Consider the following 22,543-nt stretch of genomic DNA (forward strand, 5'->3'; position numbering starts at 1 on the left):
TAACACACATAGAAGAAACATGCCTAAGCGCCAGACGTCTTTCAATCGAGAGTGGGCAAAAGAACACGACTTTATATCAAAAAGCAGTCGAGACTCCTTGCATGGCTTCTGCAGTTTCTGTCGCTGTGCCATTGAAGTAAGCAGTCAAAGTAAACGCGCACAAACTTTCCTCTTCTTTCTCGTGCCAGCTGCTAATAGCCTACGAGTGGACGTGCTTTCAATGTATCATGCTAGCATACAATTAACATTGTGTTGCCGTGTGCGTTACCGACAATGTAAGTGTAATTCATTCATCTGCTAGCTTTACTTTCTTTATATTAATGTTTACAAGCACTAGCTGCTATAACTAGTAATTTCTCGCAGACTTGTTCTAGCCTGTATACAACGCTAATACGGAGATCCATTTGTTTTGATATTGCTGGTACCGTAGCTTAGAGTTCAGACTGCCAGGCCATTTGTGGTCTTAGAGTGCCACCTTGTGGTATAGTAATGTAACAGCATTGCAATTACAGTGTTGCTGATACACTGATATGCATAATAATGAATTTTATATATTATACGTGATTCATAACTGATAGGTAATTGTGTATATTGTTCAGATATTTATATATTTACGTATATTAGTACAGATTACGAGTTATGTATATTTATGTTATATTCTGTATTTCTTTATTCTACAGAAACCACACAAACACTTACAAATACTTCTTTTAATGTGTGAATTCCACTGCATGCACTTAATGCACTTGATCAACCCGCTGGAGGTTAAACACAAATAAACCTGTTTCTACTACACCTGAAGGTTGTGGCTACTCTCCGACCGGAGTACGTTGTCAGATAAGGGCAAACCAGAGTGTAACGCATACGGACTTCACATACATCATATATCAATTACACAAAGTTGTATTGTAGAGGGGAGCACGCCAGAGCCCTATGTAATGATTCACAGCACCACGAAATTCCGTGTTCCGAAATTGCGCATAGTGTCCTCCTTTTTGGTGTTAAGGATATGGTCACCCTAGTCGAAAGGCACAATGTTTTCTTCAGCTGTTGTACTTGCTTCAGTTCACATCACTGGCATGCAGCCTCAGAGACATTTTGAGATGTGTTCGAGTGAATCTGATCGTGCCACCAAGTTTGTGGTTCCTTATCGCAGGAACTGCGATATAATAAACGGGACTTGACCTAGTGTCATGGACTGGATCGAAGAACTTATTCATTCACGCCGCTAGGCAGGGAGAAGCGCGCCGTGCTCTGGCCCCGCCCCCACCGGAGCCTATAAAAACCACAGCGCGCTGCTCTATCATTCTTTTCAAAATCTTCGCGTAAGATTTGGACTTCGAGATTATTCTCTATGCTATAACTGGTCGTATAATACTTGTTTCTATTTTTTACAACTGATTAATACTCATTACGAGCTGGTGAGTTTCGGGTTATTTTAACCTTCACTACCTCAAGAGTGCTACAAGTACAACTTGCTTTTAGAAAGTCAAGTTCACTGTCAGCAACGTGTTAGACTAGCTAGTCTCTGACTAGCCTGCTAGCGGGGTTTGCTAACCTCGTGTTGGTGATAGTGTGCTTATCATTTCTCTGTGTGCTTAATATTTCTCCTTTTTTACAGAAATGTCGCGACAGAGCTACCCGGGGTGTGGCCATGCCAAGGAGAGTGGCGACCGCCACCGCCGTTGTGTTCTCTGCCTTGGTAGGGAGCACGCGGAGGCGGCGGTGGGTGGCACCGACTCCGGGTGCAATGTATGTGCTACGATGACAGTAGCCAGGGCCAGGAGACGTTTCGCCCTGGGGCGGGAACCGGGCGGGGCTGTCAGTCCCTTTTCGCCTCGCCTGCCCTCTTGGTCAGCCCAGACCCTGAGGTGGTGGAGTTACCCTCCGGATTTGTTGTTATCTCCGGTGGGCAATTCGATTTTGGGCTAGATACAGAGAGTCTGGTGGACTACTCTTATGCCTCGGGCGAGGAGGAAGAGGAGGAGGAGGAGGGGGAGATGGATGTGGCGCTACCACGGGCTAGCTCACCCGGTCACATCAAAAATGCTGGGTCAGCAGCTCCACGAGGTGGCGATGAGAGCGGCGCACGCTCTGAGTCTCCCTCTCCCTCCTCCGCCCAAGGACGGGACGGGATGTTTTATGGGGGCCCTCCAGTGGTGGCACAGTGCACCCTCCCCGTCTTCGAGGAGGTGCACGAGGAGGTTAAGGCTACGTGGGGCACGCCCTACTTGGGGCGAGCCCCTGTGCCAGGCTTTGGATGCTACATGAACGTAGACAAGGCGGAGGAGTTTGGCTACCTCACTTTGCCTCCGGTTGAGGAGGCGGTGGCGGGCTACCTAGCCCCTTCCAGCCCCACGATGCGCCTCGGTCATGGACCCCAGTTGCCTACTGGGGTGGCCAGGCATCAGGCGGCGCTGGCGGAGAAAGCCTATTTAACGGCTGGGCAGGTGGCGTGTTCTACGAACACGGCCGCGCTGCTACAGCGCTATCAGGCTAAGCTCCTGGCAGAGCTTGCAGCATCGCTGGGGGAGGGCAACGAGACCGTAGTGGAGCTCCGGCGAGCTACGGATCTCACGCTGCGTCTGACGCGGTGCACTTCCCAAGCTCTGGGGAGAGTCATGAGAGCGAGCGTGGCAACCAACCGGTCAGTGTGGCTGACTATGTCCAAAATGACAGACAGGGAGAAGGTGCCCCTTCTCGACGCACCAGTCTGCGTCCAGGGCGCGTTTGGTGAGGCTGTAGCGTGCATGTCTGCTAAGTTCATGGAACAGCAGAAGAGCAAGGAGGCGTTCCAGGCGTGGATGCCTCGCTCAGGGAGCTCCTACACCCAGTTTGCATCGGGACAGAGTGCTGGGCAGAAGAGGAGCGGGTTTAAGTCCCCCGCTCCTCCAGCAAAGATGCAAGCCGGAGCTCGAGGGTGGAACAGGCATCAGTTCCGCCCCGCGGCACAGCCGCAAGCACAGCCACAGCCAGCACGCTCTGCACAGGGCGCTACCCACCAGGGACGGCGTGGCCGTGGCAGGGGCTACAACAAGAATCCGTCGTCCTGAGACAGGGTCCTTGTCCACGGAGGGGAGAGTGGTGGATCCCTGGCCACCGAGGAAAACTTTGAGTCGCTCTCATGCACAGATCATGACAAGCACGGTAAAAGTATCCCAACAAGCACAACATTCAAAGGTTCATGTCATTGACCCTGCCCCTTCGGGGCCAGTCATAAGGCATGCTTGTGTAACTCCCCCCGCAACGCAGCCCCAGCATTTGCAAAACTATTTTTTTATTCAAACCATGTGGGGGCAGCCCCCAACCTCCTAATGCGGAGCGGGGACAGGTTTAGGTTTAGAAAGATTGACAATGAGCGGTTTAGAAACCGACAGATTCAACCTGAAGCCCAGCCTAGCGGACTGTGCGGACGGTTGGTGCGCATGCGCAGCACCACCATGGGTGCTAAGGACGATTACAGACGGCTACGCACTGCAATTCGCCCGCCCCCCTTCGAGGTTTAGCGGTGTGATCCAATCAGTCGTGCCTCTGGAGCAGACAAGTTCCTATTGGAAGAGATAAGCTCACTGCTCAAGAAAGGAGCTATAACAGTGGTCCCTCCCGAGGAGGCAAACGCTGGGGTATACAGCCGATATTTTCTCATCCCAAAGAAGGATGGGAATTATCAACCCATACTAGATCTACGCACGTTGAACAAAGCATTAAAAAGGTTAAAGTTCAGAATGCTGACTCCACGAAGGCTCATTCAGTGCATACAGCCAAACGATTGGTTCGTCTCGATAGATCTAAAGGATGCATATTTCCATATACCAATTTGCCGCAGACACCAGAGGTTTCTGAGGTTCGCGTTCAAAGGAACAGCATGCCAATTTCGTGCCCTCCCGTTCGGCCTGTCTTTAGCCCCGAGGGTGTTCACGAAATGCGTGGACGCAGCAGTCGCTCCATTAAGGCAGCGAGGAATACGTATCCTCACTTATCTGGACGATTGGCTGATATGCGCACGATCAAAGTCAGCGGTAGAGCAGGACTGCCATCTAGTGGTGGCACACCTGCATCGACTAGGCTTTGTTATAAACAGGGAGAAAAGTGCGTTGGTCCCCCAACAGCGCGCCCCGTTTCTAGGCATGGTACTGGATTCCACCTCAATGAAGGTGTCTCTGTCCCCAGCAAGGATAAGGGCCATTCAATCATGCGCTCGCCAGTTCAGGCAGGGGTGGACGGTGACGTCTCTCTGCTGCCAAAGGCTGATGATGGCGTCAGCCGGGGTTGCGTTACCCCAAGAGCTATTACGCATGCGGCCATTTCAAATATGGTACCTCTCCATGAAGCTCAGCTCCACCAGAGACAGGTACCGCAAGCTGACAGTGAACGCCAGAAGCATGAAGGCGCTGGCGATCTGGGAATCACCCCGGTTCTTCGCCACAGCTGGCTCGATGGGCGTGGTGACGCACCGCATTGTAGTGACCACAGACGCCTCCACAACAGGGTGGGGGGCGGTCTGCGAAGGGAGATCAGTGAACGGCCTCTGGACTGCAGAGCAGGCCAAGTCACACATCAATGTGTTAGAGCTACAAACAGTGTTTTTAGCCCTGCAGCATTTTCTACCCAGATTAGATGGTCATCACATACTGGTGAGAACAAACAACACCTCTGCTATGGCATATATAAATCGCCAGAGAGGGTGCGTTCTCAGTCACTGTATCAATGGGCGAATCGCCTGCTCTCACCTGTTACCCCCTATGGTTCTCACTGGGGGGCGACAGTCCCCCGTTGGGCGTGGACGCGCTGAGCCACCAGTGGCCGAACTTGCGTCTGTATGCTTTTTCCCCGATCCCGCTTCTCCCACCGCTGTTAAGCAGAATATCGATCGAGGGCAAGGAATTATTATTAGTGGCCCCCCACTGGCCCAGTCACCCGTGGTTGGCGGACCTAATCAGAATGTCTGTGCAGCCATCATGGGAACTACCTCTGAGGAGGGATCTCCTAACGCAGGCGCACAGGTCGATCTGGCATCCTCAGCCAGAGCTGTGGCGACTCAGGGTTTGGCACCTGAAAGGCACAAGCTCCTAGCCTCAGGTTTGTCTGACTCGGTGGTGGCAACTATACAGAGTGCGCTGGCAGCTTCGACCCGATCGCTGTATACGTTAAAGTGGCGCAGGTTCGAGAAGTGGTGTGTTGAGCGTCAACAGAACCCTATCAACTGCGCACTGGGCGTCATTCTAGAATTTCTCCAGCAGTTATTTGATGAGGGGAAGGCGGCTTCCACTCTCAAGGTCTACCTGGCAGCCATCTCCACCTGCCACGCAGGAATTAATAATAAATCCCCGGGCTGTCACCCATTAGCGTCACGCTTCATGGCAGGCGTGAGACGTCTCAGAGTGCCGGACAGACACCTGATACCGTCATGGGATTTGCTGATTGTATTACGTGCGCTGACAGGGCCTCCATTTGAGCCCCTGGAGACAGCGGACATAAAATATGTTTCATTGAAAACGGCGCTGTTGTTGGCATTGGTGTCAGCAAAACGCGTTAGTGACATGCAAGCCCTGTCTGTCAGTCCATCGTGCCTTCAGTTCTCAATAGCTGGGGACAAGGTAGTGATGATACCGAATGCTGCATACACACCCAAGGTGGTAACAACCCCGTTCCGCAATCAGGTGATTGAGCTGGCAGTGTTCTCGCCTCCCCCGTTTGCGTCAGCAGAGGAGGAGCGCTTGAATACATTGTGCCCGGTGCGCGCCCTTCGTGGCTACGTAGAGCGCACCAAAACGTTCCGACGGTCAGATCAGCTGTTTGTATGCTTCGGGGCGCAGGGAAAAGGCAGACCTCTATCTAAACCCAGCTTATCCCGGTGGATAGTGGAGGCTATAGTGTTGTCTTATACAAGTTTGTCTCTTGACCCCCCCGCTAAGCTTCGTGCGCATTCGACGCGGGGGGGATCTCCTCTTCCTGTGCCTTGTTGAAAGGCGTGTCAGTGGAAGATATATGCAAGGCAGCAAGCTGGAGCTCTCGCCACACTTTCATTAGGTTCTATATGTTAGATGTGACGCAGCCTAGTTTCTTGCAAGGCGTTCTGCGGGCAAGCAATGCGGTACCGCCAGAGCCTGAGGAGGATTAGAATGAGATAATCGTTCATCGGTTCTACATGGTAGAATGCATGAACGAGGTACTAAACGTAAGAATGTTTAATTAAACATAGGTTCATCTGCCTCTGCTGGTCACGACGCAACGAACCGACCAAGGGTCGAATCTATGGACAAGGGGATAGTGATTCCCTCAACATATGTGCACGGTGAAGTGCTAGTAAGGGTTCACAAGCACAAATAAGGCCCTATGAACGTTCACCACCAGCTGCTGTATGAACCTCCGTGAGGGCAAAGCATAATAAAGTTGGGGTGATATGGCAATCACTGTATTTACACGCGCTAATGGAAACTGTCCCGTTTATTATATCGCAGTTCCTGCGATAAGGAACGTCTCGGTTACTTACGTTACCTCGGTTCCTTAAGCACGGAACAAGATATAATAATAGTTGCGTGATACAGTGTTTTTTTTCTTCTTTGGGTGGGTGTTTCAACGCTCAGATGTTGATCCAAGAATGATAGAGCAGCGCGCTGTGGTTTTTATAGGCTCCGGTGGGGGCAGGGCCAGAGCACGGCGCGCTTCTCCCTGCCTAGCGGCGTGAATGAATAAGTTCTTCGAACCATTCCATGACACTAGGTCAAGTCCCGTTTATAATTGTTCCGTGCTTAAGGAACCGAGGTTACGTAAGTAACGGAGACGTTTATGACGACACTTGTGCTCAGTGGTAATCCACAAGTATCTCAAGTATATTTGACTGTGTTTTTTAAGTGATTTAGGTCACTTTTACTACATGGTGCAATTAAGTGGTTGTCAAAACTCATATCTATTTGAAAATAACTTGAATTATGGAAAAAAACAAGCGAATTTATGCTTGAAATAAAACGTTTTCAACTTAAAATAAGACTCCCACACTTAAAGTGGATTCTTTTAAGATAGAGTTCTCAAATCTAGTTTTAAAGAACTCAAATTAAGTGAAAATGTGCTTATCAAGACAGCTCAAGTAATATTTGCTTGAAATAGGTAAAAATAACCTTACCAAGAAAGCACTAGGTAAGTACAATTTAGCTAGAAACAAGACCAACTAGATTTTTCATCTTAATATAAGAGTAATAACACTAGAAAAGGTTAGAAAAGCAGTTTTTGCAGTGTAGTATCTCTTCAGATCCTTCAGAATCTGAGGTCAACGTTTGTAGACTTGGCTACAGCTCATCCCACAGATTTTCTATGGGGTTTAGGTCATATGGAGTTAGATTTGTCTCAAAAATAACTGCAAATGCACAGAGGGTGATCTACAAATATGCCTTGAGTTGCACACGTGTTTTGCAATCCACAAATACAAATTTCCGATTTGTAACTTGTGTATTGGTTTTTACAAATATATGTGTATTTGTAAATATATCATTTTACATTTGTAAAATTGAAAATTCAGTTTGTGAAAAAAAAGCCATTTGTGAAACTGAAAATTCTGTTTGTGAATCGTGACTCAGCATTTGTGAATCAACAATCACACGTTCGTATTTTTGAGACATTCGTTCCGCAAATCCACACACATCCACAAACTCGTGAGCTTGTGATTCACAAGCACCATCCAGCAGATGGCGCTGTTGTTCTCTGATGTATCTTTACCTCGCCTTTTAGGCCATAAGGTGAACCCTGTTTCGTTTCAACCCGCTCCACTGTCTGGCATCTACACAATCTTTAGCTCATAAAAAAGAACGAGTCGTGCTAACATACCATAACATAATTTTCAGTCAATACTACGATCTGCTTTATTTTATTCAGAACTAGTTTCTTCAGAGCGTAATAGGATATTGGTCACGAATGGTGGCACGGTTCGACAAGTGATCATTCTAATCTACACTGCGCCCGTGGTTAGATTCAACATTACCGATAGAGAGGGAAACAACCGAACATCCTCAAAAGTGGACTAAATTGATTCTAAATAGTGCTGTATACATTGCCGCGTCCAAGAAGAACAATGAGGCAAATATACGATAATGTCATGTTTATGTTAAGTTTGACATACCTGGGAATACACCTTACTGACGATCTAACATGGACTGTGAAAACTGAACACCCAGCACACACTGAATAAATCAAGGCAAAGACTGTACTTCGTACGTCAGCTGAGGAAGCTGTGAATAGTGTCCTGACAGCATCATCACTTGGTATGGGAACTGTAAAGGCTGTAACTGCTGTACCGCACCATCAGAGCATCTCTCCCTATTCTGCAGGAGACCTACAAGAGAAGACTATGTCAAGGGGTGGACTGTAAGATTCATGATCAAGCAGCTGCTGTGACCACCAGAAGTTGGCCAGCGTAATACCCAAAATGGTTATCTTATCATGGTCACAAAGGAAAAGGCCCCACACTAGATTTCCTCAGACACCTGGGGTCAGGAAGCAAACTGAGGTGTGAGTGACTGCAATTAATCATAGTATGGGAATGGGGGAAGCCATTGAGAACCATCTCAGACAGAGAAACCAGATTATCATACACAACACAAAAGGTTGCCAGGCCTGTTTGCATTACAAGCCTAGCTCATTGGAGGCCTAGGAGTGGTCTTAAAACAGTATATATGCCTAGAATTGTGGCTTGTTATTTCAGTCCTACACCGCTGAATCCGGAGTAAGGCTGCTTCGTCACTGCACATTATTGGAATAAAGATTGCTGCATCAGAAACAAAGAAACCTCTATCATTTCTTAAAGTATTGTAAAGGACTCCTAACATCCTGACCAGGGACTTTTCGAAATACTGAGGTCAGGCAAAAGTCTCTGTTGCTACAAGATCAGAACAGAGAATGAGGACGAGCTACTTTCCTCAAGCATTCTGTATCCTGAACACAAATTACTTCATAAACTGCAATTACACTTTCTTTCACACTTGCACATAGACTGTACACACTTCATTTTATATTCCCTCTTACTATTTATGAAAAATATTTATTGATCATTCTTTCTTCACACTCGCACAGAAAAAGCTTAACAGCAAACGAAATTTCACTACATGCTTTATGTTAGTATTTCTATGTATGTGACAAATAAACCTCCTTCTTTGTATCAATAAAAGGCAGTTATTGCACTTACACCAATGACCATTTGTTTGCTCAATCGTTCATTCATTCATTCTTCCACAAATGAAAACAACACTGATGAACCATAAAAACAATCTTTATGAAAAATATGAAATATGATACATAAAAGTGTACAAAACAGAAAAAAGGGATAACCGATTAAGGCCACTCAGCCCTTACTTCGTCTGCTTACAGCCCTTGGAATCAAGGTACACAATGTCTTGACAAACAGAAAACTTTCAAATGCAAGTCATCAGCAATGTTGACATAATGATCCAGTGTTGGCTCCTCATTGGCGCCTATAATTCAGCTAACTAGATTGTTTAGTGCAAGGGGAACAACAGTTTGCCACTAAGATGTCTTTTTAAGAACAACACTGCTGTATATAGTGTCCTTGCATTCTCTTGTGTTGTTTGGCACTTAGTTGTCGCTATTTTCAGTCTCGCTGTCTGTCTGGCTCAACTCCCTTGACTGTATGGTTTCCTGATGGATAAGGTAGCATGTCGACGAGTGTATCTGTAGACAGTCTCTGCAAAGTCAGCCTCTTCTTCAACATATCCTGTCTGCAACACAACAAAACATTGACAATTAAGAGTCACAGGAGTATCATGAAAAGCAGAGTGGTGGAGGTGGTACAAGATATTACAGGCTAGAACCTATCTGCCATACAGCACATTTAACAGCAAAGATGCCCAAGAAAGGCACACAAGATCACAAACCACACTACACACCACACACACACACACACACACATCAGCTGTTCTCTTGGTTGCCAACTGGTACATGTCTGTGCAACCAACAGACTTAAAAACAGTTTCTTTGTTATAATGAATGACAGGAAGCCCTCCCAAATGACAGCTGTACTCTTGAAAACTTTTATCTTGGCTTATATATATAATATTGTATCTGGCAAGGTAACTCATGCTAACATTAACTTAAAAAAATGACATCTACCACCTTGCTATCAGTATTTCAATGTTAGATAAAATGCTAACTTTAATGGTACATGAGTCTTATCCTCCAAAACAAACCTACTCATTTACCATGGCTCACTGACAACTGAATAAAAAAACGTTAATGAACATTACATTACTTCTCTGCTAAATGACTCAACTAAGGGAGATGGTTAACTAACGTTCACCAGCAACGCTATGTTAGCTAGGATATCTATCGATAGCAAGCTAGGAAAGTTAAAGCATTCCCACCAAATGATCAAAGCATATCAACCAAATACCATCTAACGTGAGCTAACAGGTTTCCGCTACGTTCATGAAATATTAACAGTAAGTACGCGTCCATGAAAACCCTGAAAATAGATTTTGCTATTGAAGCTGAAGTGGGCTACTTTAAACGGTTAGTTACTCTGTCACTTCTATGTGTTACACCCAAGCGTTAGCGATACAAATGTTGGTCTCGAAGCCCAACATAATAGTAGACTTAACGTTATCTAGACACCACCTCCACTGAAATATGTAAGATTGACTGATTAATAATGATACTAGATGTATCTTAATAAAGGACAAGGAAAATTCGTTGGAAAATTCTTTGTACTCACACAGGAAGGTGGCTGCTCTTCTTGTCCGGCCATGATTTCGAAGGTTTTCCCCCAGAAATGAAGGCCCACTTAAGTCGAGCTAAAGATATATCAGTGAACAACAGTGCCATCTGCTGGATGGTGCTCGTGAATCACGAGCTCACAAGTTTGTGGATTTGTGGAAAGAATGTCTCAAAAATACGAACGTGTGATTGTTGATGCACAAATGCTGAGACACGATTCACAAACAGAATTTTCAGTTTCACAAATGGCTTTTTTTTTCACAAACTGAATTTTCAGTTTCACAAATGGCTTTTTGGTCCGTGTATGATTCGTTCATTTTCATTTCAATTAAGAACTAAAAAACCAAACATGAAAAAACGACTTGTTATCTCTTCATTTGTTTTTTAACGGTGAACAAAAAACGAATAACGACTTGTTTTTTCATTTTTCATTTCATACTCGTTTTAAAAATATATATATATATTTGAAAAACAGTCTTGGCGCATTTTGTTTTGCTTGCTTTTCTTTTTGTTTTTTAAATAACGTGCCATTCACGACCCGGAAGCAGGTTGCAAAGAGATTCCATGTGACGCAATACGTATGTCTTGAGGCGTGGGAGTAAAAAAATCATTGTGAAAGAGGAAAACATGTGGGTCAATAAAGTAGCCAGAATCTTTCAGGTGATGTGATCATATATGATGTGTGTACATTCGTGATGTGAAATGTCTAAGTCTAGTCCACCAGTGTAGATGTGGTCTGGAGGTATGGTGGCCTGCTACGATTGTGCCTGTGTCCTGACAGCTTCTCCTGCATGTAAAGGGTTAGGTAGAATTCCCTGCCATGGTCAACCCTGACTTGATCCCACATTCCATTGTTTGCCACGGCAGATCTGGATGTAAACAGTAAACACATGGAAGGTTAATAGGCTATACAATGTGGGCGTATGCTAGGCCTAATACCCTGTGTGGGTGTGTGTGTTCAGATGGTCTTACTTGTAAACTTCCTCGTATATAACAAGGTTGTTTTTGATTGGCATGCTGCAGTGAGCGACAACTTTACTGCTGAAGCCATCCACGGCCAGAACGTGCGTCACGCCAAACATAACCAACTTTTCGTTCTGGTCCATATGCAATTTATGGCCCATGTATGCGGCGTGGTATGGGACTGGATTTATATTTCGAGCACCCTACAAAGATATAAACTTTTGTCAACATGCAAGCTTACAAACATTAATACTAAAACGGGTGACAACCCCATCTGATCAGGCCTAATTGGCCAACCTGTTGCCGTAATTCATGGTACGGCCGGTGAGCTTCCCTCAACACATTTCCGACTCGACACTCAGCTGCACGCACTCCCTGTGTAGCCAGGTACCCGGTCATAAATTTACGACCATACGATGTGGCCGTCTGATAATAATAATAAAAAAAAATTACATTAGGTCTATCATTTCTGAAAGACAGGCAGATGACATGTAACATGGTAAAGGTAGTATACGTAACGTATAAATAAACATAAGGCCTATACCTCCAATATAGAGCCCGTTACAGCTCTCTCCAACTCCATGTCAGTAACGTGCCTTTTACGCTTGAGGTTGTGATTGGTGCAAAACCGTCGGACACTCATTTCAGAGCATCTTTCAGCACCTATTTGTTGCAGCGCGTTTGAAATCTCAGCGTGAGTCTTGCCTGATTCAAACAATTCTTTTATCAAGTCTGCGTGGGTCTCTAAAGCAGCCATGGTGCATACCCGACTGTCTTGCCGCGTACGTGTGCAGAAATAACATCCGGTGCATATAAAACAGACATATTAAATAATAGAAATCAAAACCAGTGTTGATCGTTTTGAACAGGTTTAATTTTTTGACCTCAGCATGACATTGAATGTTCAAAAAATAAGTCGTTATTCATTTTTTGTTTGCTTTTGAGAAACAAACAATCAAATAACAAGACGTTTTTCGTTTTTTTGTCATTTGGTTCTGAATCGAAATACAAATGAACGAATCATACACGGACCCTTTTTGTTTTACAAATGTAAAATGATTTATTTACAAATACACATATATTTGTAAAAACAATCCGTGTATCATTCGTTCATTTGTTTTTCCGATTTAGACGAGAATTGAAAAAATGAAAACAACGTTTGATTTCTCGTTTATCCCTTTTCAAAACCAAAACCAGAAATCCGAATACGGTTCGTTTTCTCGTTTTTTCCATTCTGCACACCCAAACGAAAAATGGAAAATGAAACATTTGAATAACAAATCCACGCTGCTTTTTTTGTGGGATCCCCGCGCACCACCGGCCCGTCTCACCCGCTCTGTCGGGGAGCTGGAGCAAGAGCGCGCGCGATAGGACCCGAAAGATGGTGAACTATGCCTGGGCAGGGCGAAGCCAGAGGAAACTCTGGTGGAGGCCCGTAGCGGTCCTGACGTGCAAATCGGTCGTCCGACCTGGGTGGGCCTAGAAGCTCGTAGAGAGTCCGTTGATGGTGCATCTTTCTCGGACACATATTTTTGACATCCCGGTGCCTGTGGAGGTTGAAAACAAGGGCCTAGAAGCTCGTAGAGAGTCCCTTGATGGTGCACTGTCCTCGGACACATTATGTTAACATCCTGGTGCCTCTGGATGATGATAACCAGGGTCACACACCTCGTAGCGAGTCCGCTAAAGGTGCACTGTCCTCGGACACATTATGTTCAGATCCTGGTGCCTGTGGAGGATGGAACCAGGGGTGTAGCTGCTCAGGGCCAGTCCGCTGATGGTGTACTATTCTCGGACACCTGTTGCTCTCATCCTGGTCCCTCTGGAGGATGGAACCAGGGGTGTAGCTGCTCAGGGCCAGTCCGCTGATGGTGTGCTATTCTCGGACATCTGTTCCCATGGTTAACCAGTTTGGACTTTTATATGGAATATTTTCAACTTTTTTTTCTCACCAGAATTTGTTATTCGAATGTTTCATTTTCCATTTTCCGTTTGGGGGTGCAGAATGGAAAAAACGAGAAAACGAACCGTAATCGGATTTCTGGTTTTGGTTTTGAAAAGGGAAAAACGAGAAATCAAACGTTGTTTTCATTTTTTCAATTCTCGTCTAAATCGGAAAAACAAATGAACGAATGATACACGGATTAAAAACCAATACACAAGTTACAAATCGGAAATTTGTATTTGTGGATTGCAAAACACGTGTGCAACTCAAGGCATATTTGTAGATCACCCTCTGTGCATTTGCAGTTATTTTTGAGACAAATCTAACTCCATAAGGTCAGGGGACTGTGATGGCCATGGCAAAACCTTTATTCTGTGGTCGGTGAACCATTTTTGTGTTGATTTTGAGGTGTGCCTAGGATCATTGTCCTGCTGGAAGGTCCAACCACGGCCCGTTTTAAGGCTTACTGGAGGGGGCTGTTAGGTTTTCATTTAATATCTGCTGGTATTTGATGCAGTCAATGATACCATGTATCCTAACAAGATGTCCAGGGCCTTTGGAAGAAAAACAGCCCCACAACATCAAAGATCCGCCACCATACTCCACATTGGGTATGGGGTGCTTTTCTATATGGCTATCTTTCTGTCTACGCCAAACCCACCTTTGATGTTTGTTGCCAAAAAGCTTTATTTTGGTCTCATCTGACCATATAACTTGGTCCCATTGAAAGTCTGACTTACATTTGGCAAACTGTAGGCGCTTTAGTTTGTTGTTGATTGACAGCAGAGGCTTTTTTCTGGCAACCCTCAATAACAACTTGTGGTGATGTAGGTGGCGTCTGATGGTAGTTTTGGAGACTTTCTGACCCCAAGACTCAACTAACCTCTACAATTCTCTAGCTATGATCCTTGGAGATGATTTTGCCAGTAGAACCATCCCCCTCACGGTGCGTGGGGTCAATGTACAGACACCTCCTCTTCCAGGCTGATTCTTAACATCTCCTGTCGCTTTACACTTCTTAATTATTTCCATGATAGTGGAAATGGGTATTTTCAACTGAGATTTTCAAGAGATTTTCTTGTGTCCATTTCTTGATTTGTGCAGCTCAACAACTTTTCGGCGCACATCGTCACTGTGTTATTTGGGTCTTTCCCATAGTGATGAATGACTATTTGGCCTGTGTCACCTCATATTTGTATGCCAGTGGAACTGGAAGTAATGGTTGACCTCATAAAAGTTCCTTATCAAACAGGTGAACTTAAAAATGTAAAATATGACTGGAAATATACTTCAGCTAGATTTTAATTAAAGATTTTTCTAGGGGTGCCAATAATTATGGCACACATGTTTTGGGGGAAAATATTTATTTAATGTCAACAGTTTTTTTTTCTTTCAATAATTTTACTTCAATGAAAAGGTAAGATTTTTGTGAATATTTTGAGTGAAAAACCAAGAGGATTAACAGCAGTCATATTTTTTTTATAGCCTGTTTAGCTCATATTCACTAGGGGTGCCAATATTTGTGGAGGGCACTGTATATAAATTGAACAAGTCGAACAAATCTGTGAAAGTATCATTTGGCTGTCTCTTTTAAATCTGAGACAGATTTGAGATCACTAGAGTGAACCAGTCATTGGCCAGTTTGGCCTTTTTCTAAACACAATTCACCTCCTTGGTGCTTGAGTGTGGATATTTTGACACACCATGTTTTGCAGATTTCAGTGCTGTGCCACAAAGCGGAAGGGGCCCAGTAAGCTATGATCGGGCCAACCATTGTCAATTGAGCCAATGGGCCACGCAATTTGCTTCATAGGCGGGTAAGAAAACATTCTCTAAGCCCAAAGGCTGTTTATGAACATGCGCGCTGTGACTGTAGTTCCCATTTGCCGAATAAAACAGGAGTTCATTGTCTTCTCTGTCATCACTGTTAATGCCCCTAATTGAGTTGAAGACTGAAGGACCAAATGGATTCCTGTTCTGTGGAAACACACATGCCTCAACAAATAAAACCATCAAATGTGAGGCTGACTGTCACATTTCCATAAACTTTATTGAGGTGAATATGTACTTCTCTAAAGCGTGACATCAGGACAAACTGACTTCAACAGCCTTAGACTTGAAGGGAAATTGAATTAACCACTCCATTAATTTGACTGTTTAAGCCATCAGTCACATTAATGCAAGTGATTATGCCTGGCTGATCTCTCCAGTGACATGCTTTTTACTGGCTGTGTTTTAATGAATGGAAAGTGAGGTGGATGTTTCAACTAAATTGTATCTCCCTCCAAAATGTAATTTAATATCTTCATGGGACAGTTGCAACACAAATAAATGTACATTTTGCTGAAATGATTTTAATAAAACTACAAATTGGTAGACCTTCCACGAGGAAGTAGAACACAATTAAGCCACAGCGGGATTACAACACACACACAGCATTTCGGAGCAGACTTTTTTCCACGTCTCATGTACTTATTCTTTGTTCTTTCAAAAGCTAAAACGGGGTTAATTTAGTCAAGTCAAATAGTGCCAGAGAATAACAACGAACAGTAAGAACAGCTTGAGTAAACATGACTGGAAAGTGTAAATAGTCCTGTGCAAGTCCCTGCTGCAAAGTTACAGGCGTGTTTAAATCACTCTGTGAAAGTGACGGTGGCTGTGGAATGTTTAATAGACTAGGGCCAAATTGACCTAAATGAAAAGGGATATGCATTAGGAGTGTAACATGAGTTCTGTGAATGTGAATTGGGTACGTTCACTATTAAGGTCACTGCCAGATCTCTTTCTGTGCAAACAGCACCAGTGACTCACAGGAAGTGACAGCCTTGTGGCCCCAGAGCACTGCACTCATGCTTTCACTGTGCAGAGTTTCTCAAGAGTTAGCCTGAACAGCTAACTAACCCTGTTTAATGGCTTTCAGTTAGGAATATCAAAAATCCTTGCAGGAAGACAACATGCTAGATAATGACTCACTGTAATTTGGGAAATGTTCAAATAAACTCACAGTGGTTTTACACAGAAATTACACAAATATCCTCCTAATATTAATGGTGAGGACTAACTTGGTATTATTAATGGTATATTTATTGTGTTCTTTACTCAAAATGGCATAAAGTTGAATCAAAATGATAAGAGCAACATTAAATTCCGCTGGTGACAATCAAACCAAATGGGCATAAGAAAACACACTGTATTACTGCAAGTCATATTTTCTATTATACAAAATAATGTAACATCATGCAAGTGCATTTTCTACAATAATGGGCAACAAAGAAATAAAAATAAACTACATTAAAAGTTAAGGACATGTTCATATGTTAATATTAGAAGTAAAATACATTAACATGTTAAAATACATTCATAGGTAACAGATTTGGGAGTGGGATGCATTGTTCAGCCAAACCCCTGTAACAGAATATAGAATTCCATGACTGAAATATCTTGGATAACTTCTAATAGTACAGTTATGTCATTCAGATTTATACAAGAGTTCCCCAACCAGATTTGACATTATACAACATGCAGGCAACTTAGCGCTTCTGCTTATCCCAGCTATGACATACATATGGAACCCCACTTCCACAGGAACTTCCCCAGCTCCTACAGCTTTGTGAAGGCAGAGGATCTCAAGACGTCCATACAGTTAACAGTGATGAGGGTACCGGTGATGTGTCTCCATTGCTTGGTCACTGGACTCTTCATCTTGTCCAAAGCTAAATGGAGATCCTGGATCATATCTCTGTAGCCCTCCCCATACCGCAGGCTCCACAAATGTAGGAAGTCATACGCAGGTTTCCACATTGACTAAAAGACAAGGAAGTGTGTTTTTAAAATGACAAAATTGCTTATTTTTCTTAGATGATTTTGAAAACATTTTTGAGACAAATCTCAGAAGAAATTCAGTCACACTTTCAAACGGTTTTACATTATCCCACTCTATTCTGTCATTGCCACAGTTACTCAGGTACCTTCCTGTTAAGAGTAATGCCAGAAAGGACAGCAGAGAGGAAGACAGTGATGCTATGCGCTAAGGATAAAAAAGACCAATCTAATCAATGAAGACTTTTGTAAAGCTAAAACAAGGCAAGAATGGTCGATAAGAGTAAGTACAGCACAAATGATAAACAAACTGTTGTCCCTCCTCTCCAACTTCCTAATTAAGTGTTATGGTTAAGGTAATTAAGGTATTAAGTAGTGATGTGCAGTCATGATCTCAAAAGGAGAGGAAAGAATCATACAAAAGTACATTTATGAATAGAAAAACATCATAAAATGAAAACCCCACAGCTGAACTGTGGCCAATCCAAACAGTCCATTGCCATAATTATCTTTCATTATCTCTATCATGAGATTTCCTGGACTGTCTAGAAAGATTTTGTATTACTAGTGCAAAGTGTCAGGACGTCTTACCAGTCTATTATCTAAATCTATTATTTGCATTACGGAGGTTGCTTAGCAATGAATGCTCTTGTTGAAACTAAAAAACGTAGGTGGAGAATGTGGAGTTCCAACCTAACTAGTTGGTAGCAGAGGTGTTGTGTAAAACTAAATGTTCATGGGGTTGGTTAAGGATATCCACGGCTGTGATTACCTGAGGCACTAAGCCACCGGCCGAATCCTTTACCAACTCCACTCACATTTGGATCATATTGTTTTAGTATTTCACTTTATGTGAAGCAGGTGCCATTTTGATATTAATATTGCTTCAGCTATAAATGTCATTGTGGTTATATTTGTATTAGGATCCATACGCTACATGTTCACAAGGTGGTCAATTCCGACACCAGTTCTGGACAAGAAAACACAAAATTGGACCTTTATCATCAACCTTAAAACTGATGCATGTTTCAGGAAGTGCCTCAAGTGAGTTGTTTGGAGGACTCACCTGGGCACTGACCTCTCCGTCCTTGCCTCTGTGTGGCGTCTCATAGGCAGCGATCTGGGCACTAGAGAGACGTCCCAGCCGCTCTGCCAGCTCTCTCCATCTCACCCCAAGTTCCACAGCAGTAGACAGAATCACTGTGTTCTGAATGAGGTTAGCCGCCAAGCCCTGGGCATCCATCTTTAACAACCCCTGAAAATGAATACATTCCAAGCTCTATTTCAATTTACAATGAACAATCCCTTATCCATAGTCACTGACACAAACCCTTATCAATAGACACTGACACAATCACTTATCCATAAACACTGACACAATCACTTATCCATAGACACTGACAGGTGAGTATGAGGACTGGACACCCTCAGGAGAAGCCATAATATGGCAGCATTGTGGCATGGCAGATTAGATGTGTGCATTTCACACAATGAACCAAAGACACAGTCTTTAACTTACATTTATCAGCTCATACTGAAATTTCAATCGATGTTTATCTGTGTGGCAATCCTCCTTCAATTTCTCTAGCACACAGGCTACTTTCTCAGCCTCGGTCTCAGCATGCCTTCGCACTATTGTCTCCAGCGTCTCCTCTGAGTAGCCCAGAGCTTCAGCAAATTTCCTCCAGCTTGTTATCTGCTCTGTGACCGCAGTCTGAATAGCAGAGTACATGTATGTCAGCTTCTTGAACGGAAGGGTCATGTTATCCAGCAAGTTCTGTGTGGTGATCTTGATCCCAGCGAGGTCAATGACCTGGTCTCTGGTGATGACCTTCATGTTCTTGCTGTGCACCAGTCCGAGACGGCCACGCAGAAACCCTATGTACCACTCTTTAACTTTGGACTGGCCCACAGACCTTACTTTCTCTCTTGAGAGGAGAGCTACAGTGTCACCTTTAAAGTACTCCAGGAGATATTCTACCCTTGGCTGTCGCAACACTGATTTCAGTGCCACACCATAGTACTGCACATTCACTGACCGGTGCTGAAACTCGGGCAAATCTGGAATTGCTTCCTCTGGGATAGGTACTGAACGTGGCACTTCGTGCTGTTTGTCCACTCGTCTGTTGGCTTGCTTTTCAGTCCTTAGAGGAGCAGGAGAATGGGCAGTGAAGTCCACCACAGATACACCTTCTGAGCTCTTCACCTGGATGTTGAGGACAAATGGTCTGAGTTCACCACTGGCAGACTTTGAAAGCTCTAGAGGCAAATGGATAACTCTTCCTTGTCTGAGCTGATCCTGTTTTACTTCCTTGATTTGATCCATGGCTTTGACTCCAAACTCTGACTCAATGACACTGGTTTGAATAAGCAAGTCTTTAAACCCATCTGGATTGAACTCATGTTTCCCCCACACGTACAGAACAAGAGGTGGCAAGTTTTTACTGCCTCTAGTCATGTCTGAATATGGAGGCCTTGGTGGAACCTTCTTGTGACAAGAGATGACCATGATTACTTTGAAAGACGGATGTATGTGCTTGGGTCCATAAACTGCTACTGTGACCTGACGATTCAGGTAGTCCCAAACTGAAGTAGCAGGAGGCTGGACAACAGAGGCCTCTGCAGCTGCAATGACGTAAAGATGGGGCTTCAAGTCTTGCAACTTCATCTGCAACAGATTTCCATAGACATAACAATCACTGACCTTCTGATAGGGTCCCTCTTTCTTGTGTGCAACAAGCCCCACAAATGTGGTCATCACCTGGCATAGTGGATCTTTCTTCACCTCTGCTGCCATCTTCATCTCTAACGAGATTCCCTCCATGTTGAGGTTACTGAGACTTAACTCAAAAAGCGGAGTCACAGTGGTCATATAGTTGCTGTTAAGGCCTTTGGGTGGGTCCATGTTGGCTTTAAGAGCAATCTCCTGAATCTCCCCTGGCGCTACATGACCCTGTGGTATGTGGACACTAATGTCTGAGTCTGGCAGCTGTACAGAGCCACCACTGTGACCAATCTTAAACAAGATATGGGAGTCTGCAGCCTGAGTCTGTGCCCAGCCTGGGCTTTGGCTCATCACCCCCAGGTCCAGGCAGGATCGTGTCAGCTGTCTGTGACTCAGCCAGGCCATCTTATAAGCCTCTCGGTCATTCTTCAGCCATTCAAAGTCAGGGTTGAGAAATGGTCCAGAAGACCCAAGTTTTCCCTCTCTCCTAGGTTGCTTCTTCTCCAAGCCATCGAGAATGTCAGAAGCACTTCGCCACTTTGCAGATTGTTTAAAGGACTTCCGTTTGGGTTCTAAAAGATGACCAAAATTATTTTCATCTGAAGATGTACTGATGGAATCCTCATTGTCACCACCAAAATCAGCAGAAGGGTCCTCTTTCAGAACGGACACATCATTGTTGGAGAGAACAATGTCATCTAAGAAAGGGTTTGAGCCTGAGAGTTTACTCCAGAAGGGGTTTGTTGTTTGTTTGTTTGTGTGTTGGACTTCTGGCTGCAGGATGGGCCATTCATAATGTTTGGTCATCTGATTGGAAAGGCCACTGCCTAAGAAAAAGAAGACATTTAGGCTAAATATGAATGAATCAATGTTATTATTATCAAATGTTTTCAAACTATTTCTGCTAATTAATATATTAATATAAGTTATATTCAAATAACAATAATGAATTAATGAATTACGTTTTAAATGACACAATATGGTAAACATTAACTAGAGTGTTGTGTCTGAAATGCACATAGTGTAGTGAGATGGGAAAATGAAATACACAAGATTACCATAGATGCTGTTGTTGTTGTTGTTTATGGTAACATTGTCATCCAGATCAATCAAAGTTCCCTCTGATTTGCTTCGCATCAGACTCCCTGTCCGACGGAATGACTTTGCTCTTGCAGCTGCCATAACTGGAATAGACAGGCATTATGAATTGTCATCAGAGATTCAGTTATGTGGACCAAGCTGTTAACTTGTTTCCTGGTTGCCATGGTTGTCTATTTGCTAGCCAGCTAACCAGCTAGCAAGCTAAGGAAACTTTTAAATACCGTATTTTCCAGACTATAAGGCGCACTTAAAATAGGGTGACCAGATTTGAGTTGGTGAAAAAAGAGGACACTTCAGCGGTGACCGTCGGGGGGGGGGGGGGGGGGGGCAGTCTAGTTACGACAGGCCATCGTGCATGCTATTATCAAGGGCCCTAGTGCACGCTATTTACTAGTTAAGAGGCGCGCGCACACACACACACCATTAGGCGTATGTAATAGTTAAACTTTCCTATGTTGTAATTATGTATAATCCATTGTGTCATCTCTCCATTTGCAAAAGTTAAAGCAACAACAAACTCTGATAGCTGGCCTCCCTCTCATTAATATTAATGTCTTAATATTAATGTATCTAACAATATATATTACCAGCAATGTGTTGGATTCTACAGTCGAATTAGTTACTTCGGCTATTGTATTGGGAAAGTAGACATGTAAAAAAGAAAGCTATCAACAATAGCACTCTGACACACTAACGTAAACAAACGGTCAAAGTGCTGAAAGGTTCTTTAAAAACACTTATGAAAGGCACGATTTGTTGCGGCGGCACAGCAGCTTTACCAACATCTGAAAAACACATATACAATGAAAAAGGCGCTCGGCGGCGACCTATCATTCAGGGCCTGTTTTAGAGCAGATTGCCTAGCAGTCCGTAGTCTCCCAATTTGCCAATATGCTGATTGTGGATTATCATTCCGTAAAATCCACCTTCGGTAAGGTGTGCACTGCTCTGCTCTGCTTTTGTTTCTGACATCTGTGACAGTGGCAACAGCCGAGTGATCTTTTTCCAAATTGAAACTCAATAAGACCTACCTGAGGGGCCGCATGGAGCAGGAGAGGCTGAATTGGCTGGCTATCCTTTCCATTGAAAAAGCATATCATGCATCACCAACTTTATGTTTGAAAGGTGCTTGCCTGTGTAGGTCTTGACATTTAAATTTTGCGTCTAAATTAGATCGTCTCGTCACATGATCAAATAGAGACTTGACATTGGACAACAAAATATTACCCACAAATCATTGCGTATCTGTATATGACAACAATACCAATGAA

The 22,543-nt window shown here is 44.0% G+C and overlaps 1 protein-coding gene across 1 annotated transcript; it reads right to left on the reverse strand.

Annotated features, from left to right (window-relative positions):
• Nucleotides 1-17,227: 17,227 nt before the first annotated feature.
• Nucleotides 17,228-21,353, reverse strand: macc1 (MET transcriptional regulator MACC1; the record flags this gene model as incomplete). The annotated part of the gene is made up of 4 exons (XM_080850833.1): nucleotides 17,228-17,431; nucleotides 18,513-18,701; nucleotides 18,966-20,998; nucleotides 21,230-21,353. The coding sequence occupies 4 exons, from the start codon at nucleotides 21,351-21,353 to the stop codon at nucleotides 17,228-17,230; spliced, it is 2,550 nt and encodes an 849-aa protein (XP_080706959.1).
• Between the last annotated feature and the right edge of the window lie 1,190 nt (nucleotides 21,354-22,543).

The sequence above is a fragment of the Sprattus sprattus genome, assembly GCF_963457725.1.
Source record: "Sprattus sprattus genome assembly, chromosome: 14".
Taxonomy (NCBI): Eukaryota; Metazoa; Chordata; class Actinopteri; order Clupeiformes; family Clupeidae; genus Sprattus; species Sprattus sprattus.